The following is a 26,061-nucleotide window of genomic DNA, read 5'->3' as shown; positions in this document are numbered from 1 at the left end:
TATTTAAATTGTAATTCACCTTAGGCTCTCTACAGACTCTTTAATCTGTGCCAATCTATAAGAATCAAAATTTAAAAAATATATTATGCCCAGGCATTATCGGAAGCCGAGTCTAAATAAAACAATAAAGTAGCTACTTAGTAAACAAATTTATTAAACCTAGGCAAATGATGCTCTTCGCACCGAACGCTTTACAAACTAGATAAATACAAAAATAAATTTTCCTATATTCCTTTTAGTGTACCTACTATCCGTCGCCCCGCGGTTTCACCCGCGTATAGTGCTCGCCACGGATCTTTGATTGTGAAGTTAGCCGAGGAATGAGTATAGACATTAGACGCGCGTTCTCGTCTAGTGACTAGTCGGCTCCCCGCCCGCGCCGTTTGTGCCGGTATTCATTCATTGCGCAGTCATTTGTGGCTAACTTCACAAACACAATATCTCGTGGCGGGCACTGTAGTTTCCGTTCCCGAATACGGGGATAACATAATATAGCCTATGACACTCACAAATAACGTGGCTTACGAGTGTTAAAAGAATTTTCAAAATCGGTTTGTAGGTCCCTACGATACCACAAACTTTACCTCTTTATAATATAGTTTATGAAGTATATATTATATCAGATAACTTGCTCCGTAATTCTGAATTGGAAGTACCTACACAAAACGTCGTGTCGTACCGCGCTCGACACGTGTCCAGTAACCTGCTAACGTGTAAATATCTACAATAATACCAAAATTCGAATCCAAACAAACTCCAAAATTCGAATCTAAAATTTTAATCCAAAATTAATCTGCCATGAGAATGTATGGTTAGCTGTGTGACGTCATTCTAAATCCAATAATTTAGAATGACGTCACACAGCTAATCATACATTCTCATCCATAACAAACGTGTGTAGGTACTTAATTTCTTCACAATAAAAAAAGCCTATACTCTTTAGGGCTCAGAGCCCTTTCGGCTTTTAGCCTTTCAGCCTTTAAGAATAGACGCGATCCTTTTAAAGAAGCTAGTCATATATTTTGGCTCGAAGTTCTAAAAACGAAAACTCGTTAATAATTAGACTCAAAGCCAAAGAGCTATTTGGTCTTTTGGACTTCAAGTGGCCTAAAAACAAACAGAGGCTTAAAAAATTATCTTAGATTATCAATTACAAAACACAAAATTCCACTTGTGTAGCAGTTGGCGCTGGCAATCAATACAATTTTTATGTTAAAGGTCATTACTCAACAATGACCAAACAAGACACTACATATCAAAGTTGCTTTTTTCAAGTGTTTCAAGAAATTAACTGTAAAACATAAATTGTGTTTAGTTACCACAAAAATTTACTTTCAAATGTTTCATTGTACATTGTCAAATGAAGAGCAAGAATGACAGTAAATATGAGTGCGAGTGATTCACACAACACTTACTACATTGAAATGTGAGTGCACCTAGTTATTTTAACATAATTTGAAGATATTTATATCTACTATCATATAAATTACATAACTACAACCCTACTCAATGTGTAGTTTATCAACAAACAAATTAAAAATGAGGGTATAAATTGCTAGTCATTGTAATTAACTTGTTCTAATATTAATAAAAATATATTTGATTATAAGCTTAAAACAATTCAATATATTTAATTTTATAAGCAAACAATATAATAATTAAAATAAATAAGTTATGAAATGAAATGTGTTTTCTACCCTCATTTGTAATTTGTTTATTGATAAACAGTACACATCTAGGCTGTGGTGTGCAGCGTCCTTTCACTTGAATGTAAGGCAAATAAGTGAATATCTTTAAATCAAAAATATCACAGAGCGAATGTTACATCATTACTTAATATGGTGGCCCTTTGCTTCTTGTCAAATCATATATTATTGAATATTGAACCATAACAATACACCAGTGTACACATTGGTCACCTGTCCAATAATGAAATAAAAGTAAATATTTTAGAGATCCTGTCATAATATTTTAAGTACTAACTAAACTAATAACATAATATAAATATAAAAAATAATGAGTCCACAGGGCACCTGCGCCTCCTCCGCTCAAACACTTCGTATGGTCAACTAACAACTGCAGTCTGTATACACGAGAGGTCTGCTGCTGCTGCCACTACTTCAGTTGCCACAGCTGTGCCACTGCTCCGGGCCATGGGGGGGCAACTCCACGGGCAGCCGGGGGCACCTCGCGCCGGCGGGCGCGCCGGGGAGCGCCGCGGCGGGCTTGGGGGCCGAAGCGTGCCGGAACTTTGTGGAATATTTGTAGAAGTCCGACATCTCAAATGGCTTGGTCTCCTCTCGATAGGGGATGCACTTGCCCTGCTCGATGACTGTCATGTTCTTGGGCGACTCCAGCGACACCGCACCGGGCGACAGCACGGGCGGGCTGCGCGCGGAGCTCGGGCTCTGCAGCGCCGAGTGGCGGCCCGACGACACCATGACCTCGTACGTTTGTGCGGCGCCAGCGCTCGGCGTGCGCCGCAGGCCCGCGCCCCGCCGCGGCGCCTCTGCGCGTGCGGGCGCGTCCAGCGCCGTCTCGTACCACTGCTTCTCCCGGCCACGCCCGTCCGCCAGCGCCAGTGGCGAGCACGCGCCGGCGTCCGCGTCGGCGGCCACCAGCAGCGGGCGCGCGCGCTCGCGCAGCGGCAGCGTGGCGGGCGCGGGCGCCGGGCGCAGCACGGGCGGCGGCGGCGTCATGGCGTCCAGGTGCTGGCTGTAGTCGCTGTGCGAGGTGAGGTGGTAGGTCTGCGTGCGCGTGAGCGCCGTGCGGCGGCGGGCGAGCGGCGGCTGGTGGTGGTGGTGCGGCGCCAGGTGGCGGCTGTGCGCCTTGAGCTGCGCCGCGTACTGGTACAGCAGCGGCGCGGGCGGCGCGTAGTGCGCGATGTCGGGGTGGCTGGAGCTGAAGTGCGCGTCGCGCGGGCGCGCGGGGTGGGCGGGGTGGGCGGGGCGGGCGGCGCGCGCGGGCGCGTGCGCGCTGTGCAGCGAGAAGGTGTCGGCGCGCTCGTGAGGCGGCGAGGGGAAGAAGTTGGCGCAGCCGGCGTCGGCGCGGCGCGCGGGCGTGGACAGACGGTGAGCGGGGTGCCGGCGGCGCCGCGCGTCGGCTCCGTCGGGCGCGTCGGTGCCGTCGCTGCGCACGCTGGCGGCGCGCTCGCGAGGCGCGTCGGGACTGAGCGGCGCTTCGGGCGGCATGACGCCCGTCAGCTGCACCTCCTGCACGCACAGCCGGTACAGCTCCTCGTTCTTGGCCGCCAGCATCTGCTCGAGCTCCTTCTTCCTGGCCTGCAGCTTCACGAGCTTGTCCTGCTTGTCCGAATGTAAGTCGCTGCCCATTGTGCTCGTCCCCATTATCGAAAAGAAACGAACTGAACTCAAAACATATGTAACAAGAAATAAATAAACGGAAAATTAAAGGAAAAAGAAAATAGAACACAAAATAAAATAAACAAAGAAAAAAATAGACAAGACACCAAAAATGAAAAACCACAGAGCACAAACTTCAAATGTAGCCACAGATACAGATACACAGAATACTAATACTCCTAACACGGATATAACGAGACACCAATCTTCATTTGTCATCTGTGACACCAATAACCTGTAACCACAGATGAGACAATCCACACTCCACATGGTCTAAGCACTCCACGGAGCAGCAAAGTACATTAGAAATGTATACTAATATCATAAAGCTGAAGAGTTTGTTTTTTGTTTGATTGAACGCGCTAATATATAATAATAAATAGCCCATTTATAGAGGAAGGCTATAGGCCGTATATTATCCCCGTATTTATAACATATCACCAACTTAGCACCGCCTTCAAACTGATCATCAGTTAGTACATAATATGATATATAAAACTTAGAATGATATTATTTATCGCTTTTTTAAATTTGTGTAATCATACCAGATTTAGTGAAAAGGTACGTTGCTATGAGTCGTGTAATAGCGTCGTCTGACTAAGATTTAAACAAACTAATGAGTAGGACACACGACAAAAGAGCATTACTTATTAGACTTAATTACGCAACTTGAATTCCGTCTTAAATTGATGCACCATCATGGCTAGTACAAGTAGGTATAGGTATAGATATAAAACTGTAATCTTAATTTGGTATTTTTTTTACAAACTGAGCATTTTGGTATATTTAACCATATAAAATAAGCCTAACAGAAGGTAGCTACTGTAAACCGATGAAAGTTCTCTTAACTGTCCTTAACTTAATCACCATACTCCTAATGACAGTCACAACCCATCTAGGTGGAATGTTCAAAATCAAAATCAAAAAATCATTTATTTCAAGTAGGCTCAGTTTACAAGCACTTTTGACACGTCAGTTGACTATTTGTAAAGATTCTACCACCGGTTCGGAAGGCAGGTCCTGCTGAGAAGATACCGGCAAGAAACTCAACAGTTGCTCTTTTGAAAAAGTCATACAGTATTATAATTTACAATTGATAACAATTACTGTTTACATTTCTTATAGTTTTACTTCCTGTGTGAAGGTGGAAGCTGATCCAACGGCCTCCAAGCATCTTTATCATTAAGGAACTCATCAATGTTGTAGTACCCTCGACTAAGTAAATGTTTTTTAACACATTGCTTAAAGCTATGCATTGGCAGGTCCATCACAGTCTTGGGGATCTTATTATAGAAGAGTACACCCAAACCTACAAAAGATTTTTTTACTCTTTGGAGACGATGTGCAGAAATAACTAACTTATGCCCGTGTCTAGTAAGACGTGGGTTTAGATCTCCTTTTCGTTTGTACAAATTAATATTTTGTCTTACATATACTATACTGTTATATATATATTGACAGGCTACTGTTAGTATACCTATTTCTTTAAACTTTTGACGAAGGGACACGCGTGATTTTAATTGATATATTGCTCGAATTGCTCTTTTTTGAAGTACAAATATAGATTGTATATCGGCAGCCTTGCCCCACAATAAAATACCGTAAGACATTACGCTGTGAAAGTACGCAAAATAAACAAGCCTAGCTGTATCGACATCAGTAAACTGTCTTATTTTTCTCACGGCAAATGCCGCTGAGCTAAGTTTACCAGACAGTTTTTCTATATGAGCACCCCACTGAAGTTTACAATCCAAGGTCACTCCCAGGAAAACTGTGGAACTCTCTATTTCCAGTGTTTCACCATCGATCCTTATAGACTTATCTAGTTTTATAACATTTGGCAATGAAAACTCAATACATTTTGTTTTCTTGGCATTCAAAAGTAGATTATTTGCAGTGAACCAATGCGACACATGCGATATGGCACGGTTTACGTCGTCAGAGTTATCTTTATTTCTGTCGGACTTAAAAATTAAGGATGTATCATCAGCAAACAGTACAATCTCACATATGCCGCTGACATGGTATGGTAAATCGTTTATGTACACTAAAAATAGAAAAGGACCCAGAATTGAACCCTGTGGGACGCCCATTATGGTAGTGGAACCATGTTCTCATCGATACCAATAAATCAAGCTCAATCACAAGGTAGCTACTGTAAACCACTCAGGAATTCCATTAGATGTCCCTTGTCTTCATCTTGTAAATCGTTCAGGAGTTCCAGTACCTGTCATTTGTATTAATCGTCAGAACACTACACCAACTCCATTCCTTTTGCCATCACTTCCGCAGTAAAAAAGTTTAAACCCATCCCAATTTCTCTGACTTTTGTACTTGTGAACATTGCTTGTTACAAACAAGCAATGTTCACAAGTCACACGTCTTCTTTCTAAAATATCCGCTAGCTCTCTTCCTTTCCCAGTCATAGTTCTTACATTCCAGCTTAACATCCTCATTCTTACTTCCCGGACTTGCTTCTTACGTCGCACCCATCCGTGATGCAACAACCCTTATCCATTTCCCACAGGCGCCGGGTGCTGCGCCTGCGCGTCGCCTAGGGGGTATGCCCTATTTTTGTGACTGGCCGCCTGCCTGACGTCAACCCTCCTTGGGAATCCTTAGAGTTGTGGGTTTTTTCGAACCGCCACCCACTAGCGACATTTTCTCTTAGTCGCCTTTTACGACATCCACGGGAAGCGGATATGGAGCGGTCCTATTCTTAAACCGGTACCACACGGCCTTTGCCTATTCCCTATGGGAAGGAAATATAAAGTACGGTGACAGTTGACACTGACACTGACAGTGACAGCCTAAGACAACTGACAATGACAAGAAAAGAATAGACGTCACGTTACGTAGATACGTCGCTTGAGGATACGTAAATTAAAACAAAATGTAAATTTATCATTTCAAGGTCTTAACGCGACCAATCGGTCGTGGAGCACATCGCTCGGATATATACACATTGTTAATTCTGTTAGCGAAGTCTGCACCGATCATGTCGCGTGTGTACAAGGCGCTGGTGATGGCGGCGGACCGCTTCGTGCCGTCGCGCCTGCGGCCGTTGTGGGAGCACGACGCGGGTAAGCACTGGCGCTTCGCCCCGGTCATCGCCTGGCCCGCCCTGCAGCCCTGCTAACACGACTGTATCACCTTTCCAGGTCCCAAAACCATCTTCTTCTGGGCGCCAGCGTTCAAATGGGTATGTACAGTTGCTCGTCGTATTCCACGAGGTCAAATCGTTTCGGGGTCACCCATTACGCAGTTTGATTATATTAAAAAATAACTTAATACATTCAAACTACTGTGCTGCAAAGATATAAAACAGTGCTATAGAAGAAAAATAAACAGAGAATTCGGCGTCTCTCTCACTGGTGTAGTTAGTAGCGAGGCCTAAACGCTGGCACTTGCTGCAGTGTGCAGCGGCCCGGCTGCTGGCTGCTGGCTGCTGGCTCGCTTCACACTTTGCTAGTAAACTGTACTCATCAAGAAAGGCTGTAGTATAACTAATGTTATAAATTCAAAGTTGATTGCTGAACTGAGGCACAGAGAGAGGCTATGGTCGGTCTTGATGGCTACTTGTCATCCCAACATTTGTACAGGAATGGAGACTGCAGGTGAAAGAGAAAGCAACCTGGTGGTCTGAAAGTAATTACCACTAAGTGATAGATATACCATTTTTATTTTATTCTTAGCATAACATTTTCATTATTTTAAATGTTTGTTATTGTGGTGTACAAAGAAGTGTAAGTAAATAAATATTTCAGTAAATCTTGAATACTAGCAAGTTGCCCTTCAGATATATATATATTTCATTTATTTGGAAAATATATTTGCATTTACCATTGAAGCAACTTTGAAATTAATTTTGTGCCAATCCAGGCTGCAGACAAATAACTCTGATTAAAGTAGATTGTAGTGTGAGGAACCGTACCAATTAGCAACTAATTTGCTAGTAATATTCTTCCGCCGTGTGGTGCACTGAAACATGTCAGTGAAATGTTCATGCATCTCAAAACATAATAACATGGAATGAGCGGCAGCTGCCGGTAACCGCATGTCACCCGAGGTTGTGTAGTGTTGAGGGAAGCTCGCGTTGACTCCTTTGACCCCAACATCTTATATATAATCAATCAATCAATCAATTTATTTCTTTGCAGATAAATATTACTCTTTTTTTTAACATTGCTAAGTTACAAATTGTAAAACTTTTTGGGAGTCAGGAAATGTCTGCTTGTTTCCATAACATCCTGTGAGTTGTTAAACATTCTGTGTGTAATAACCTTTTGTTGTTGCCAGTCTGTCAGACTCATCATCTAGTTGGGAACTGAATTTCACTATTTATCACTTTGCAACCCTCAACAACATACAATTCACACATTTTGTTCATGAACAGGGCTGACGAACTGTGGGTGCATCCGTTCAGTTAACGTAAGCATTTCATACTAACATGTCAGAGGTGTTGAACATTTTGATGGCAGCGTTGAATGTGCGGAGCCGGCGGGCTGTAGCGCGCGCTTGTCGCAGGGGCTGGTGGTGGCGGGGCTGGGCGACCTGCGGCGGCCGGTGGAGGCGCTGTCGCTGCCGCAGTGCGGCTCGCTGGCCGCCACGGGGCTCATATGGTCGCGCTACTCGCTCGTCATCATCCCCAAGAACTACAGCCTGTTCGCGGTCAACGTGTTCGTGGCCGTCACCAACCTGTACCAGATGGGGCGCGCCTACCGCTACCAGCGCTCGCGCGGCGCGCCCCACCAGTGACCACTGTGATACCTCGACGAAATGACAACGTAGTTTACTAGTGAATTATGAATAGGTTGATAATAAGGGCGGTCCGACTGGGACTTATTTATGTTTTTATTTATTTAGTTAATTTTAAATGACACGCGACTACATAAGTCTCGAGTCTCGCGAGCTCGGTGCCCGCCGCCGACGAATGATGATCGACTACTTGTACTACAGATAAAATTAATAGAAACTATTGCAATTGCATTGGACCCGATACTCGTAGGTACTGTGGTCTTCATTACTACTAAATATAACTAAACATAACTATTGAATAATATTGTACAACTGTTATTTTTGTATGGTTTTGAAGTAGATAAATATATTTTTGTACCATCCCGAGTTGTTTGTCTGGTGGTGGTCCAGTCCTCAGTCAGCGTCCTCACGCCACGTCTCGCTCAGTCAGTCGCAGTCACGGGTGTTTGCCATTCATTAACCGCATCCGCGCAACGCCGGGCGGCGTGCCACAGGTACGTGCACTGTCCACGAGGGAGAGCCTGCTAGCCTGACCTGAATAATAAACTAAACCGGCCAAGTGCGTCTCTAGCTCGCGCACGATGGGTTCCGTACCATTCTTAATCCATATAATTGTCAAAAAAATCATGTCCGTTGAATGAGAGACCTCTTAAATATTTTATTTCTCTTTTTACCCTTCGGGTACGAAACCCTAAAAGAATAAGATAAAGAACTAATTACTTCTGAAGAATAATGATAGACGGTTAAAGTACTTGGGACAACGATCCAGGTTTTATTTATTTTCTGGTCAAGCTATACAGCTCCTTCAACTGAAAGTGAATGAAGGCTGAATGCTATTTTAATTTTTTTTTTACTACTATTTCTTTCAACTGACAATAATTTCTTCATAATGATTGCTCGTTTAGTATACTTATTTATTTTAAATATTTTGATCTCAATATTATTATATATATTAAACCAATTCATCATCCTCCAACAATACGTGGTGTGGTGAGTGGTGAGCTGACGCGCGCCGTGCGATGGCCGCTTGCAGGCGCTGGTGCTGGCGTCGCTGGACGAGTACCGGCGGCCGCTGGACAAGGTGTCGCCCACGCAGGCCGCCACGCTGGCCGCCACCGGCCTCATCTGGACGCGCTACTGCCTCGTCATCCGCCCCGTCAACTACTCGCTGTCGCTGTGCAACTTCTCGCTCGGCGCCGCCAACGCCGTGCAGTGCCTGCGCGCCTGGCGCTTCCGGCGCGCCGCCACAGCCTAGCGCACTGCCTCGTCATCCGCCCCGTCAACTGCGCGCCGCCACAGCCTAGCGCACTGCCTCGTCATCCGCCCCGTCAACTACTCGCTGTCGCTGTGCAACTTCTCGCTCGGCGCCGCCAACGCCGTGCAGTGCCTGCGCGCCTGGCGCTTCCGGCGCGCCGCCACAGCCTAGCGCACTGCCTCGTCATCCGCCCCGTCAACTACGCGCCGCCACAGCCTAGCGCACTGCCTCGTCATCCGCCCCGTCAACTACTCGCTGTCGCTGTGCAACTTCTCGCTCGGCGCCGCCAACGCCGTGCAGTGCCTGCGCGCCTGGCGCTACCGGCGCGCCGCCACAGCCTAGCGCACTGCCTCGTCATCCGCCCCGTCAACTACTCGCTGTCGCTGTGCAACTTCTCGCTCGGCGCCGCCAACGCCGTGCAGTGCCTGCGCGCCTGGCGCTACCGGCGCGCCGCCACAGCCTAGCGCACTGCCTCGTCGTACGTCCCGTCAAGTACGCGCCGCCACAGCCTAGCGCACTGCCTCGTCGTACGTCCCGTCAAGTACGCGCCGCCACAGCCTAGCGCACTGCCTCGTCGTACGTCCCGTCAACTACGCGCCGCCACAGCCTAGTCATACACCCCGTCAATTGCGCACCTAGCGCCACCAGTGCTCCGCCACAGCCTAGCGCACTGCCTCGTCATCCGCTCCGTCAACTGCGCGAAGCCACAGCTTAGTCATATACCCCGTCTATTGCGCACCTAGCGCCACGCACGCAGTTTATTTTATGACGTAAGGCGCCCCTGAAGTCCGGGGGGCCCGTATCATTGCTGCGGCGGTAGTACGTCACTGAGTTGCACTCACCCGAGCGCTACGAGTAGCTAACAAACGTGTTTCACTTGATAACAAGTCGTGAGTGTACAACGTGAAGTGTACCTCAACGGTCACCGGGCAGGTATGACGTACAGGTACGACGGATTTACGATTCCAATTGTATTATATAACCACCGCATGTATTCATAGCGTTAATTAAAGTTAATAATAATTGACAGGTATACAAAGTCAATGTTCTCACGTGCCAAAATATATTATAACTGCTTATCTTTTACTATACCTACATAATTATGTGTAATATTCATATACGAATTGATATTTTTATTATTATTATTGAATTACATAAATAAAAAATGTTGTTATTATTAATAGTAGTTGTTGTATTTGTCGGCGCTCCTTAACACGCATCACGCAACGCGAAAGGTCACGCAGCGGTCGTGACACCGGACACGTGACGCGGCGGGAGTCGCGGCTGCTATAGAGAAACCGTCGAAGGCGCTGAGATTTGACCGATGTGACGATGTCTTAAATGTTACTTACTTACCTACCTTACTCAATTCAAACATTTTACTAGCAGACGCCCGCGACTTCGTCCGCGTGAAACCCGATGTAAACCTTCAGCTACCCCTACTCTACAGTAAATAAAGATGAATGCCCACCGGCCCGTACCACGTCGGCTCAGAGAATGCAGGTATACCCCCGTACAAAGGTATGTGGGGATGGTAGTATGATGTACCTATAAATAAGAATCTGGTTAATTAATATAGGTACTTATAATAAATCTGTAGAGAGGACAATTCTGTACTTGAAATATATTTCCAAAATAACTATCAGGGGGTGATTAGTGGTGGATACTGATGCCAAAAATGCAATCAGTAAAATTTTTGTCTGTCTGTCTGTATATTCTTTATAGAAACAAAAGCTACTCGACGGATTTTAACGAAACTTGGTACAAATTATTCTTCATACTCCTGGGCAGGTTATAGTATACTTTTCATCACGCTACGATCAATAGGAGCAGGGCAGTGAAGGGAAATGTTGGGAAAACGGGAGATGTTACTCAATTTTTTAAGCTTTCGCCGCATGGTATGTTCACACCCCGTCATTTACAAAGAATTAAGAAACAAAAACTACTCGACGGATTTTAACGAAACTTGGTACAAATGTTTTTCATACTCCTGGTTAATGGTCTAAGGTTATAGTGGAGGCGGTAGGGCAATGATATTATAAACTGAAATTATCATTGTAGATAGGTAGGTACTTCGTACATGCCTTGCTTACAAAGAATATTTAACTATGTTTGTAAAATTACGAAAATAAGTACCTACCTGGTCTTATTTACCTACAGGTCACCGTAGAGTGAGAGATACCTGTTGAATATTACCTACTTACCTATTTATCAAGATCAAGTACCTACCTACAATTGCGTATCTATTTATGTAGGCACTTAAGTACTTCACGAATGGATAATTCCTTTGATTCAAAATAAAATCTATTATAACAGGTACCTTCCTACTAAACAATACCTACTTATTCCTAAACATTACAATCAGTTCGTGTTGAGTACAACCATGAGCTACATTCGCGCCAGTGACGATACACTGGGTACACTCGACACTCGCACTATCCACATATCATATTTGCATAATTATTAGATATGTGAAGCGGCTGAGCGTCTCGCTACGTAACTACCTATTGTAAAAAAGTAACTTTCAGATAAACTGCAAGCAAACATCACTACGCCGCCGCAATCCGGTTTCAGCCAATTGTAGGTAAGTAATAAGAGGTAAAGTGGTATTGTAGGGGGTAATCTCTGGATCTCGAACCGATTTTGAAAATGCGTCTACCACTAGAAAGCCGCGTTATCTGTGAGTGTCATAGGCTGAACTAAATTTTATCCCCGTGTTTTAGAGGACCGAGAAACGGCGGGGCCTTGCCTAGTACCTAATAGTAAAAGAACCATTGACGTAATATATTTACTAAAGCCAATCTCGATGTGGAATGTTTGTTTTGACGAGTAGAGGTGTGAGGCAGACATACAAACTTTCTACCACTTCTGATACTATACGCGACAAAAATTATCATAGGTATAACCTTCCTCGGTTTGAGACCATAATGGTCTCAAATCGTGTAAAATTCCATTTGAATTCATTTAGTAGTTTCTGCACAGGCAACAAATAGACAAGACAGACAGACATAAAATTGAAATAGCCCCCAATGTTCTGAAATTATTACTACTCTCGAGTGGGGTCTCAAATGAAAAAGACTTGCTCTTTCATTTGAGACCCCACTCGAGTATATTTGCAGACATTCGGTTATTTAGTCCCACTTTCACCCCCCACAACTTTTAAACGGCTCAACCGATTTTCATCAAACATATTGTCTAAGAACACTCGTTCCACCTAAGTCACCTTTAGTACAAAAAAAAAACAAACTAAATTGTAATCGCTTTATCCGTTCGGGAGTTATGGTGCCGCAGAAAGACAGATAGACATCCTTAGACCATTAATAATGGTCTAAGCAGACATCTCAAACTTATAACACCCCTTTATTTGCTACGAGGGTTAAAAATAAAAAAAAATGTTTAGTCTTCAGTATTAATTATATGTATAACGCCCTCATACTAAATTTTTGAAAATATTTTTGTATATCTTCAATGTATATAATTCTGTCCCGGATCAATCAATAGTAAATAATGCGCGAGTGGAATATGGCCTTTCATCGTAGTATATAAAAGTGTATTTGAAAAAGCAAGTAAAGTCAGTGGAAAAAACTATGCGACTAGTATGTGAATAAATAGCATAAGTTTGTATTATTTTTAAGAATAATAAAGATTCCTTCCTTGTAACCGTAAATTGTAATTCTGTATGATCACTCGACAGGTTTCCGTAGTTTCCATGTAATTTTCCAACAAGAAAACTCTCGGCTAAGTCAATTAAACGCTGGGGATAGATTGGAGCTAAAGTATTTAGCGATATTTACACAATAAACGTGTAAATTGTTGTATATACTCCTAAATGCATGTCTACCGAAATTCAAATATAAAATAACGTTAAATTTGTCGCGATTTAATTTATGAACTATTTTGGTCTCAGAACTAATAATAAAGCTGTTATCTAATATTCATAACACCTCTTTTATTTTAAATCCTGATCCTATAATGCACTGGTTCAAGCCGAGGTTATTAGGGTAACTTGATAATTTCGGTCTGATCGTTTTTAAGTTTCCGAAATCAACGCATAAGAAAGTTTCATCAAAATTGGCTCAATAGTTAGGGGCTCAAACGACTTGCACTAGTTCAATCGACAATATTAGGATGCCAGCGGAGAGTGGTGCGGAGGAAGGCGGTGAGGTAGTCATGCATGTGTGTAACAGTTAATTATAATTTAATGTAGTGCTTTTTATTGGATGTAATTTTGGGGCGGGCCCTACCCAATGATAGGGCCCACATTGTTTTGAATAAATATACGGACGGTTTGGCCTAAAGCTTGTAGTTCTCCGGCCACCGATCCAAGATGTAAAGCGCTCGAAACGAATGCCACCGAATCATGGCACTTAACCATTGAGCGAGCTGGTGGCGACTGGTCAGGCATTCACCGCTTCTGCCGCCGTCTCTGCGGAAAACCCCCTCCAATTAGGCCCCTCGTGGCCAGTGACGGTACCACCCGTTACCGAGCGGAGATTTTCGAGGATTTTCTGGAGTCGCAGTTTACACCGAACCCGACCACAGATGTGCAACAAGAAGATACCATCGAGCAGCATTTGAAGGACTACTTCGAGTTGCCGATAGAATCGACAGGGGACCCCGTCGTGTTTTCCCCTGGACAAGTCCTAAGGATGATTCGACGAACCAAACTACGCAAAGCACCCGGCTCCGATAGAGCCACTAACGAAGCCCTGCGTCACCTTCCTCCACGAGCGACGCTGACGCGGCTCTTCAATGGCATCCTTCGCACCGGGCACTTCCTACAAGACAGACGCTTTCAAGTGGCGGTTGAAGACGTCCTGTCCACGGTACGGGCCCATCCCCGCCGGTGTGCCCCAGGGAAGCTGCCTGTCGCCCGTCTGCTATAGCAGATATACGGACGATATACCAGTTGCTGGCGGCACCTTACATCCGCTGCCCCGGCGTGGTACGCGCTGGTCTGCGAGTCGGGTCGCAAGTCGCTGCGCACAATTACAGCCGCCCCACGCTACGTACGGAATTCTGAGCCAACAGGGGTCGCTCTGAGCGTGCCTGGCGACAGTTATTTGTTATGCAAGACTTTGCGGATGTACCAGCGGCGAAGAGTCAAAGGAAACTGATTCCCGTCCGGTTGCCCTTTAAAAATCCATACATATTCATTGTTGTAATGAATATAAAAAAAATATGTATGGATATATGAGAAACCGGAGTTTGTATCACGTTCACGTTTTCCTTTTCTTACGGCTTACCTTCATCTAAATTCCATCTTTCGCCAGCTACTGCACACCGAGCAAGCGAAGGTTGTTATAATTGAAGTACCTATGGTACTCGTAGCTTCGACAATCAGGACCTTGTCATATGATTATCGTTGTTCAAAATCAAAAATCATTTATTTCAAGTAGGCTCTGTGGCGCTTTGCCCTGATTGTTTAACCCCATATAGTATAAGCCTGAGAGCTATAGGGCCAGCGTCAATTAAATAAAAAAGAATTGATAGATATACAAGTTTGAGAACTCACATATTTTAGTAGATTGCCCAACATGTAGGTGTGTCGAGGAACTATGATCTGCTCCGCATGAAACTTCTCTCCTAATCTAAGGTTCTATCACCACAGCTGGTTTCTGGAAAGTGAAATAAATCCGGGCAAACACAGCAACTCGATACTGTGTCTGCCGGCTGTAACACTGACCTTCGAGTTACTCTAGGCAACTAAGGTAGTGTTGAAGCCCTAGATATAGGTTGTCCTGACCGTAACTTGTTATCTACATATGATTCATGAATTTATACTTTGTTACAGGGGTTAGATCCTATAGTTTCCTACATGACCAATTTGGGGAATCGTTGAACGGAGCGCTCCTACTTCCTTGTCTGTCAATGTCTGTGGCCTTTAAGGCAGTGGGATTAAGAACGACTGTGGACTTATGAGTTCTGCCTTTGCTTTCCTCTGTACGGAAAGAACTGTGGTCTCACGGAACTGCCACGACTCTCTTCCTTGGTGGAGAGTAACTGTGTGGACTTATTTGGGGGACTAGGTTGCCGTGGTTCTTAATCCCTTTATATCTAGAAGAGATAATGTGGCCTGCGATACAACCTTTCTAACTTACCGACCCATTTGCTGTTTATGCAGCGGATGCGGGGCCCGTTCTCCCATTCAGCGTTTCTGCTCAATGAGAGAACGTCGTAAGTAGGGATCTGCATGGATCCCAGCCGTCCGCGACGGCGTTCGTGGGTCCACTTCTACCGGAGACAACGGCCGCCAATCTCGGTAGAAGAACCAACAAAGAAGCCCAACATGGCATACTACATTCTATTCTACCCTAATATAAAGACTTGGGGGCGGGACAATTTCACTCATCGGTATCTTTTCTTAGCGTGCACGGCCAACCTGGCTAGGCCCATTTCTCTATTGTGGGTCCCTTTGAACTGATTGTATATGTTTAAGGGACCCTTGGTTACCCCCCCAACGCGTGTATTATAATTAGATAAATTCAATCCCTTAAAATCACATAAATCTCTGGAAGTATTATGATTAACTTGATACACATTTAAACCTTTCATATATTTAAAGAATATTAAGGGAGTAGTTATAGGAAATATCACTTGTGAAAAATTATGAGAATCAATCTATAAACTAGGGACTCACATTATGATTGGAGTTCAAGCTGCTACCTGCTGCACTCCGGATCACCGACAAAGTGAGGAATCCAACCGCAACAGTTAATGTTATAGTTCAAACTGTTGTACACTTCCGACGATGCGTTTAGAAACTTACCTTTAATCAAGTACCTTTGACAAGTTACTAATCTAGAATACGTTCGGAAACTTACCTTCGAATCTCAGACTTCAGACTTGGCAACCCTGTTGACTTTGTCGGACACTCTGAGTGCTATCCTCTGAGCTCCTCTGGGCTTCCTCGATATTACTATTAATTTTCGTGACATCATTCACGACACTCCCCGCCAAAAACGAAGTAACTAAATTTTGCGTCCACTCTCTGATCCTTTGAAGGGCCCTAGCAGCAGCATCTCGCTTAGATCTAATATTTGCAGACTGGTTAGTAGGTATGCTTTCTATAGCGGACTCTTCTATTTGTTGAGCCTGTGTAGGTAATTCCTCATTTTGTAGGATGACCTTATCAATACTTTCAGATGAGTTACTTTCTACTTCTTGGATGGTTTCTGTTACATCTTCAATGGTATCTCTTTCGAATGAAACTTGGAAACTCTTTTCTGGAGAAACCGTAGTATTATTATCAGATGTTGGTTCTTCTAATGTAATATATGTTTGTTCTTCATCTAACTCCAGTGGATATAAGTGAGAAATAGATCGGGTATAAACGGTTTCCCCTACTTTAACCTGAGCTACTCTAGAAAGATCATCTTTCCCTTTGATGAGGTTTATTATCTTTCCCACCTTCCAGCTTTCTCTGTTCTTGGAATCCCCTTTTATTTGAACTATTTGCCCTACTCGAGGGTCAAGCTTCGAGGTAATCCTTGGTTCCTTATGAGAATGTTGGTATCTTTCTCGTAGGCTTAAAAGATAACGATTTGAAAACATTTCTTTAAATTCTTCTCGAATCTTAAGTGCTCTTTTCCAACATTGTATAAGATCCTGTTTCCTTGAGGTACCTGGTATTGAAGAATCTGTCTCTGTAGCTTCTATTGATATACAGTTACCTGATGTTAGGAAATCTGACGGTTTCAATATGTGTTCTATTTCACTATCTACGCAGGTGAGGGGCCGTGTATTTACTACAGCTTCAATCTCCCTTACTATGGTGTTAAATTCGTTATCCTTCAGAAGATGTTTTTGTAATGAACGCTTCAAGCAATGTTTCACAATTCCCACCAAACGTTCATAAAATCCGCCGAACCATGGTGTGAGAGCTGGTATAAATCTCCATTGTATTTTGTTCTCTATACAATATGGTTGTGTTAAAATTTCTGAAATTAGTTTAAATTGTACGGCATTGTCAGATGTAATAACCTTTGGTAAACCTCTGGAAGCTATCATTCTTCTTAAAGCTCTAAGGCCTTCTTCTGCTGTAAGGTCTTGTACTACTTCCAAATGTATAGCTCGTATTGCCAAACACGTAAAAAGACAAATCCATCTTTTCTCTGTACTCATACCGTTCTTAACTACAACTGGTCCAAGATAGTCTAAACCAGTGAAAGTGAATGGTGAACTGTAATTAACCCTTTCAGATGGTAAAGCTGGTGTTGGTGGTAACTTATAAGGTCCTCCACCGTGTTTAATACATATAGGGCATTTCCTTAATATTTTCTGAACCTGACGTTTACCCTGTGGAATCCAGTATGACTCTCTAATTATACTCAATGTGTGATTAGCACCTACATGGTAATTCTCATTATGAGTCTTTGTAATTAATGTATTTGTTAAATCCGAATCTTGTGGTAGTAGAATAGGATATCTTTTGTCAAAAGACCAATTGGTATTCTTCATTCTTCCTCTGCATCTTAGTATTCCATCAATATCAAGATATAAACCCAAGTTCCGGCTTAAATTAGTTTCTTTCCCTTGAATCTCATTTTTAAAATGTAAATTTTGTATCTTTCTTATTTCCTCTAATTTACTTTGTTCCTTCTCATCTGTATCATTTATTTCTGTCTCCTCATTACATCTCATAGAACCCGCTTCTGTTGTTCCAATATCTTCTTCCATTGTCTCATTCGGAAGATCCTCCCCGAGCGAAAGAGAAGTGACCGTAGGTGCTAACTGCGGCCATACTTGTGGTACTTGTGTTAAAAATTCTGGGCCTTCTAACCATCTCCTTTTGTTCTCTAATATGTCCGATGGTTTTGTTGCTATATCTGCTGGATTTAATTCTGATGGTACATGTTTTATAATTAATTCCTTGTTACTTTTGATTTCTTGAATTCTTCTTGACACAAACGGTGTTAAAAGTTTAGATGATTTATACCATTCTATGACAATTTGACTATCAGTCCAAAGGAACTGTTGTGTTATTTTTATAGGAAGATTCTTAAGAATGAATTTAACAAGTCGGCTTCCAATCAGTACTCCTAATAGCTCTAACCGCGGTATCTTCAGATGATCTTGATCCTTTATAGGTACTAGTCGGGATTTACCCATTACATAATTTTTCTCTTTCCCGTTTACTATATATACTACTGCAGCATAGGCTTTAAGGGAAGCGTCTGTAAAACAGTGTAATTGATAATTGTGGTCTTTAGGGCTTGCTATGTAGCATCTGGGAATTGAAATCTTGCTTATTACCTCTAGTTGCTTCTGAACTCTTAACCATTCTTCTGCCATCTGACTTGTAAACTTAGTATCCCATTTAGTTTTAGTTTTCCAAAGTTCTTGAAAAAATAGTTTAGCAGATAAACTGTATGGCGCAGCGTAACCGCAGGGGTCGTAAATAGAAGCGATCACTTTAAGTACTTCTCTTTTGTTGTCAGCTGAAGTGTTAACGTCAAACTTCAATTGCAGTGAGTCTCTTTCTAAATCCCAATTTAAACCTAATATCTTGATTTGTTTCCCTGTAAATTTATCGTGAATACTTGACATAAATTCTTTAGAATTCGAGCTCCAGTCTCTCAGATTCATGGACATTTGTTCAAATGTTACTTTTAAATTCTTGTACAAATTTAAAGCTTTCGACGTTGATGACGTTCCAGTGACTAGATTATCAACATATATATTTTTAGCCATATCTTGAATTTCTGTATCTGTGCTTCTAGATAAATGATATCTTATCGTCGCGTTTAGCAAAAATGGGCTACTTATTATGCCAAATGGTACTCTGCAAAATCTCATACAAATGATATTATCTTCTGTGACAGGTTTCGTCAAGTCCTTAAGCCAGAGGAATCTAGTCACATCTCTGTCCTTTTTGTGCAATGCAACTTGTAAAAAAGCCTTCTCTACGTCTGCTGACAAAGCAACTGTGTGTACCCTAAACCGTATCAATAACCCGGTTAAGTCTTCTAACATAAGGGGTCCTCTATATAAACACTCATTCAAACTTTTGTTATCTTTTATCTTTGCTGATGCATCATAGACAATCCTTATAGGTTTCCCTTTCTGTTGAATACAATGATGTGGTAAATAATGTATTGGATGACATTCTTTACGAGTCGGGTGTGATAATATTTCTATTATACCTTTATTGGTCTGTTCTTTCAAAATATTGTCATATTCTCTTAAGCTCTCTAAATCTAAACGTTTTAATAATGAGGTTAGACGCCCTACTGCTAATCCGTAATTCTTGGGTAATAACGGTGGATACTCTATCCATGGCCACGAAACTGTATATCTTTTATCTATAACTTCCATATTCTCATTGAAATTCTTAATTGCTTCTTCTTCGCTGCTAGTTCTAGGTGAATCAGTAATCCCAAGGGATTCTAAATCCCACAACGCGTTCATATCTCCTTTGTCCAAAGGTGGATCTGGTCGGTGTAGTCTAGTATCGACACAGGCCTGAAGATAAGTGACTGCCGATAGCTCGTCTCGTGGACTGGAGTCCTCTTCTCCTGATACTATCCATCCTAGGTGGGAATCTACCAAAAATAAATTTGGTTTTATTTCTTCTTTGTCTTTGTTAATAATATTAAAATAATAGTTGTTTCCTATTAAAATATCTACACGTGTCGATAATGACCCATCGTCTGCTAGAATAAACTGATCTCTTCTTTGACCTAATTCTATGTTAGGACAAGGAATATTTTGTGTTATATATGGTATGACATTTGTATAAATAGTTAACATTTTATTAGTTCTCGTTTGAAGTTCTAATCTTACTAAAGGACTGTTTATTTCTTGTGGTGTTTTCTGTCCAAAGGTGAAAACCGAAAGTCTATTGGTCTCTTCAATTGGTAATTTTAGTTTATCTATAACAGATTTTCTCACATATGATCGTTGACTCCCTGAATCTAAGAGTACACGGCACTTTATGTCTCTACTGCTGGTTCCTCCCGTCTTGAGAAAGACTATGGCTGTTTCGAGAAAAACTGTGCCGGTCGAGTTTATCTGTGACATAACATTTGTGTTATCCGCGTTGTTTTGTGATGACTCATTCAACCTCTTTATTCTCGAGGGAAATTCCTTATGACAGAGAGCACGATTATGAAGATCCTCGGTCCGACAGTGCACACAATATCCTTTCTTTTTACACTCCTGTCTGGTATGTCCTTCCATGAGACATAAATAACATCTACCTTTTAATCTCCTCTGTCGATCCTCTGCAGTCGGATAAGCCGTACATTGATCATTAAAATGAGCTCCTTTGCAGAAGACACAGGGTGACCGTGGTTTCTTTCCATTTCTCTCCTTCTCAGAGGATTCGAGTTTCCGTTTATATCTCATTCTATTATTATTATAGTTGTTCCTATTCATTTCGTATACCCGTCTATTACTATCGCCTTGATTATCTCTAACCTCATTCCTATCTCTGTAATTGTAAGTTCTCTCTCTGCTTTGAAACTGATTTGCTACTAGCGTTTGGGTGGTGTAGCTTTCTTCTGAAGTGTTGTTGGATATCCTGAGAGCATCTTCTTTGGCCGAAATTATTTTCTCTAAACAATTTCTTATTTCACTGATGGAGTCGTTGGCTAGTTTCATCTTCATTTCATAGATTATCTCTTTAGGAAATTTTTCCATTAACAGGAACCGTAAATGATTGTGATCTATGTCTTCGCCTAGTGAATGGAGCACTCTTAGATGCCTTTCTATATTGTTGAATGTTTCCCGTATTCTAGTAATATTCACATCGTTCGAAGCCTTTATACGGTACAACGCAGCGTAGTGTGCATCAATGACATGATTCTCCTTCCCATACCTGTTTTTCAGAGTTGCTAAAGCTATATTATAATTTCTGTGAGTCGTTTCTAAACCCTCTACCAACTTACTCGCTTCATTCTTTAGGGACGCTTTCAGATATAGTAGTTTATCTACCTCTGGTATGTTTCTTTGATCTATATTTGAGCTAAATTGATCCCAAAAAGTAGCCCAGTTGAGGATATCACCATCAAATTCAGGTAATGATAATTTGGGTAATCTTGCGTTAGGATTAGCTTCTTTATTTATGTTTGTAGTTTGTTCCTTTTCCTTAATCTTTCCTTTAATCCTCACGTTAAGCTCGCACAACACATCTTCTGCCTCTAATTGTACGGTTGAAATTTCTGAGATATCATCGGTTGCTTGTTCGGTACTCAGTCTGAAGTATTCTATCAACTCAGCTGTTAGTCTTGTAAGTAACGTTTGTAATCTTGACGCAATAATCTCCGCTTCTTGGATTACCGCTGCTAGATTCTCAGTAGTAGTATGCTCAAATGTTACCATGAGAGTGGACGCATTCTCAATTAAAGTACGTAGTTTTTCCTTTCTTTGGTGTAGTATCGTCAATAACCCCTCCATTACTTGTCAACTTCCGGTCTGATTGTGTATATATTCTGTTCAAACAAATACCCAATCACTTACTCTCTTTACAGTACGACATTGGTGTTGGTATACCAATAAATCTCCAAACAGAGAATATAAATAATTTATAGACAAATAAGTAACTAATATTGAAATAAATTCACCTAGACTCTACCTACATAAATAGTAAACTATCACGTGTAGCTCGGCTCGCCCCATGGTCTCAAAAAAAATCTTATTAAACAATGTTCGGATTCCTACTAGATGTGTTCAGTGTAACCTTACATTAGATTCATAAAATAAATTTAAATACAACTCTCTTCTACTGAGATAATGTCACTAGTTACTTTTGCAATTGTCACCGGCTGACATGAAATGGTTACTAAATGATGAAATTATCTGCTTCATATCTCCTTGGTCAAACCAACTAACGCTTGTTAACATAACTCCTCTTAAATTCTCATCAGAACCTTGAACACTGTTTATAACATATATATATATATATGACATACCTACCATTGAAATCACAAGTCTTAAATAAACACTGATAAACACTCTTTAAACCGTTTAGTTGTCACTACGAATCTTTCGGATGCAAGATCAAACTAAGTTTTGAAGAACTTCCCTTGTATCTTACATCGGTAATAGACCGCGACTGTCTTCACTTTATTAATTATACGTGTTGTTATTACTTATTTTCCCTTATAATTATCACTTTCAATTATCCTTTAAAGTCGCTTGATGAAATTTACAATGTAAATAGTTTGTATCTGTCAGTGTCAGTTGTCAAATAAATCTATGGGCGCGATATGATATGTCATGATGACTTGTCGGTGTCAAACTCGAAAAAAAAAAAAACCATAGATCGATAAAACTCCGTAAATATAATCTCTGTCGTTGACTCGGGGGGTGCAGGTTCGAATCCGATCTCGAGCCTGCACCTCTATCCTTCTTTTATGTGCAATTTAATTGTGTTACGAATTTTAATATCACGCTCCTCAAAAGGTTGAAAAATCCTGCACACTCAATGATACTTTTATGATCCGAATAATAGGCTACATATTTATCACACACACACATGCACAATTAGTTTTCCCCTACTTTACGCGCTCGAAACCCACCAGCCCATATTGGGTCAGAGTGGCGGGCTAAGACCTGATTTTCTCCACTGACCTCTCATTTTGAGAAGAGACTCGTGCTCAACCGTGAACTGAATATGGGCTGTTAATGATGAATGATGAACTATAGATCAAATTAGAAATTTATATACTTGCATGTGATTTAATAACAAATAATTTAGATTGTGATAAATGTAGGTTAATTTATATACATTATTTCTCATTATTCCTTAATATTTGTAAATGTTCACTAATAAACAAATAAATTATAATTAAACTTCGCGGTTTGAGACATAATCTTGAACCCCATAAACACTTGAGCCACACGGTCCAGTTTAATATTAAATAACATATTGCATAATAATAATTATTAATATTGTATAATATCCTATTCCTACTCAAGACATGATATATGGATACTGAATCCTACACTGTCTATGAATCTTTTCTCAGCTTTCATACCAATATTGTCTTCTTAAAATAAATGATTTACTCACTAATGCCTATATCATCCCTTTCTCACTTTATATATATATTTTTATTTTATTATTATTATTGTTTTGTTTTTTTTTTTTTTTTTTCTTTTTTAATATATTTCTTAAGTCTTACACTAAACCATATCTATACTGTCAGCTTATTATGATGCCTCACACTTCTTGAATGTACCCCGTACCAACAACCTTAAGTTTGATTGGCAAAGGAAATTTTCTGTTCTAAATGAATCATACATTGCATATTCTAGTTCACAACCCTATGTCTGCCACTGTGTACTGTGATATATTCATAAATATAAATTTATTGATTCTTTCTACTTTATTAGTGTATAACTTGCTATCTAAAATCTATGAGTTCACAAACATTGTCAACTTTGTCAAACCTTATCTCTCTTTTACTTCAATAGTAAGTAATTAGTTACTGGTGTTCATAGAATAGTTATTATCTGTATCCCAGCACCTCCACCATGTGGCGCTTTGCCCTGATTGTTTAACCCCATATAGTATAAGCCTGAGAGCTATAGGGCCAGCGTCAATTAAATAAAAAAGAATTGATAGATATACAAGTTTGAGAACTCACATATTTTAGTAGATTGCCCAACATGTAGGTGTGTCGAGGAACTATGATCTGCTCCGCATGAAACTTCTCTCCTAATCTAAGGTTCTATCACCACAGCTGGTTTCTGGAAAGTGAAATAAATCCGGGCAAACACAGCAACTCGATACTGTGTCTGCCGGCTGTAACACTGACCTTCGAGTTACTCTAGGCAACTAAGGTAGTGTTGAAGCCCTAGATATAGGTTGTCCTGACCGTAACTTGTTATCTACATATGATTCATGAATTTATACTTTGTTACAGGGGTTAGATCCTATAGTTTCCTACATGACCAATTTGGGGAATCGTTGAACGGAGCGCTCCTACTTCCTTGTCTGTCAATGTCTGTGGCCTTTAAGGCAGTGGGATTAAGAACGACTGTGGACTTATGAGTTCTGCCTTTGCTTTCCTCTGTACGGAAAGAACTGTGGTCTCACGGAACTGCCACGACTCTCTTCCTTGGTGGAGAGTAACTGTGTGGACTTATTTGGGGGACTAGGTTGCCGTGGTTCTTAATCCCTTTATATCTAGAAGAGATAATGTGGCCTGCGATACAACCTTTCTAACTTACCGACCCATTTGCTGTTTATGCAGCGGATGCGGGGCCCGTTCTCCCATTCAGCGTTTCTGCTCAATGAGAGAACGTCGTAAGTAGGGATCTGCATGGATCCCAGCCGTCCGCGACGGCGTTCGTGGGTCCACTTCTACCGGAGACAACGGCCGCCAATCTCGGTAGAAGAACCAACAAAGAAGCCCAACATGGCATACTACATTCTATTCTACCCTAATATAAAGACTTGGGGGCGGGACAATTTCACTCATCGGTATCTTTTCTTAGCGTGCACGGCCAACCTGGCTAGGCCCATTTCTCTATTGTGGGTCCCTTTGAACTGATTGTATATGTTTAAGGGACCCTTGGTTACCCCCCCAACGCGTGTATTATAATTAGATAAATTCAATCCCTTAAAATCACATAAATCTCTGGAAGTATTATGATTAACTTGATACACATTTAAACCTTTCATATATTTAAAGAATATTAAGGGAGTAGTTATAGGAAATATCACTTGTGAAAAATTATGAGAATCAATCTATAAACTAGGGACTCACATTATGATTGGAGTTCAAGCTGCTACCTGCTGCACTCCGGATCACCGACAAAGTGAGGAATCCAACCGCAACAGTTAATGTTATAGTTCAAACTGTTGTACACTTCCGACGATGCGTTTAGAAACTTACCTTTAATCAAGTACCTTTGACAAGTTACTAATCTAGAATACGTTCGGAAACTTACCTTCGAATCTCAGACTTCAGACTTGGCAACCCTGTTGACTTTGTCGGACACTCTGAGTGCTATCCTCTGAGCTCCTCTGGGCTTCCTCGATATTACTATTAATTTTCGTGACATCATTCACGACAGGCTCAGTTTACAAGCACTTTTGACACGTCAGTTGACTATTTGTAAAGATTCTACCACCGGTTCGGAAGGCAGGTTCTGCTGAGAAGATACCGGCAAGAAACTCAACAGTTGCTCTTTTGAAAAAGTCATACAGTATTATAATTTACAATTGATAACAATTACTGTTTACATTTTTTATAGTTTTACTTTCTGTGTGAAGGTGGAAGCTGATCCAACGACCTCCAAGCATCTTTATCATTAAGGAACTCATCAATGTTGTAGTACCCTCGACTAAGTAGATGTTTTTTAACACATTGCTTAAAGCTATGCATTGGCAGGTCCATCACAGTCTTGGGGATCTTATTATAGAAGAGTACACCCAAACCTACAAAAGATTTTTTTACTCTTTGGAGACGATATGCAGAAATAACTAACTTATGCCCGTGTCTAGTAAGACGTGGGTTTAAATCTCCTTTTCGTTTGTACAAATTAATATTTTGTCTTACATATACTATACTGTTATATATATATTGACAGGCTACTGTTAGTATACCTATTTCTTTAAACTTTTGACGAAGGGACTCGCGTGATTTTAATTGATATATTGCTCGAATTGCTCTTTTTTGAAGAACAAATATAGATTGTATATCGGCAGCCTTGCCCCACAATAAAATACCG

At 41.5% G+C, this 26,061-nt stretch overlaps 3 protein-coding genes across 10 annotated transcripts; 1 reads left to right on the top strand and 2 right to left on the bottom strand.

The window, feature by feature from the left end:
* Window positions 1–130: 130 nt before the first annotated feature.
* Window positions 131–3,634, bottom strand: LOC128199333 (translation initiation factor IF-2). The gene has a single exon (XM_052888399.1). It carries the CDS (start codon window positions 3,345–3,347, stop codon window positions 2,121–2,123), a length of 1,227 nt encoding a protein of 408 aa, XP_052744359.1. The 5' UTR covers window positions 3,348–3,634; the 3' UTR covers window positions 131–2,120.
* Window positions 3,635–6,258: 2,624 nt separating this feature from the next.
* Window positions 6,259–25,755, bottom strand: LOC128199332 (uncharacterized). 7 transcript variants are annotated; one of them, XR_008251985.1, is made up of 4 exons: window positions 22,294–23,966; window positions 16,200–21,809; window positions 14,891–14,993; window positions 6,259–6,671 (listed from the first exon to the last, which is right to left on the bottom strand). XR_008251985.1 is itself a non-coding variant. In XM_052888392.1 (3 exons), exon 2 carries the CDS (start codon window positions 21,772–21,774, stop codon window positions 16,216–16,218), a length of 5,559 nt encoding a protein of 1,852 aa, XP_052744352.1. In that variant the 5' UTR covers window positions 21,775–21,809; window positions 22,294–23,975; the 3' UTR covers window positions 6,259–6,671; window positions 16,200–16,215. The 7 variants fall into 7 exon arrangements, 2 of the variants coding, with proteins under 2 accessions (XP_052744352.1, XP_052744351.1); XR_008251982.1 differs by lacking the exon at window positions 6,259–6,671 and adding exons at window positions 10,411–10,923; window positions 25,279–25,755 and having other exon boundaries at window positions 14,891–21,809; window positions 22,294–24,072; XR_008251981.1 differs by lacking the exon at window positions 6,259–6,671 and adding an exon at window positions 10,411–10,923.
* On the top strand, window positions 6,310–9,511 carry LOC112053066 (mitochondrial pyruvate carrier 2-like). 2 transcript variants are annotated; one of them, XM_024092342.2, is made up of 3 exons: window positions 6,310–6,445; window positions 6,524–6,564; window positions 9,154–9,511. In XM_024092342.2, exons 1-3 carry the CDS (start codon window positions 6,361–6,363, stop codon window positions 9,373–9,375), a joined length of 348 nt encoding a protein of 115 aa, XP_023948110.2. In that variant the 5' UTR covers window positions 6,310–6,360; the 3' UTR covers window positions 9,376–9,511. The 2 variants fall into 2 exon arrangements, with proteins under 2 accessions (XP_023948110.2, XP_023948109.1); XM_024092341.2 differs by lacking the exon at window positions 9,154–9,511 and adding an exon at window positions 7,890–8,482.
* Window positions 25,756–26,061: the final 306 nt, after the last annotated feature.

The sequence above is a fragment of the Bicyclus anynana genome, chromosome 22, assembly GCF_947172395.1.
Source record: "Bicyclus anynana chromosome 22, ilBicAnyn1.1, whole genome shotgun sequence".
NCBI classification, from domain to species: domain Eukaryota; kingdom Metazoa; phylum Arthropoda; class Insecta; order Lepidoptera; family Nymphalidae; genus Bicyclus; species Bicyclus anynana.
The sequence above is the reverse complement of the archived record's forward strand: the minus strand, read 5'-3'. Positions and strand labels throughout refer to the sequence as shown.

What these genes read in the sequence shown, in the direction of transcription:
- LOC128199333 (XM_052888399.1), bottom strand. Translation starts at nt 3,347, where the DNA reads ATGGGGACGAGCACAATGGGCAGCGACTTACATTCGGACAAGCAGGAC.
- LOC112053066 (XM_024092341.2), top strand. Translation starts at nt 6,361, where the DNA reads ATGTCGCGTGTGTACAAGGCGCTGGTGATGGCGGCGGACCGCTTCGTG. An exon ending in GTTGTGGGAGCACGACGCGG is followed by an intron (nt 6,446 to 6,523) that starts GTAAGCACTGGC and finishes TCACCTTTCCAG; the next exon opens with GTCCCAAAACCATCTTCTTC. An exon ending in GGGCGCCAGCGTTCAAATGG is followed by an intron (nt 6,565 to 7,889) that starts GTATGTACAGTT and finishes CGCTTGTCGCAG; the next exon opens with GGGCTGGTGGTGGCGGGGCT.
- LOC128199332 (XM_052888392.1), bottom strand. Translation starts at nt 21,774, where the DNA reads ATGGAGGGGTTATTGACGATACTACACCAAAGAAAGGAAAAACTACGT.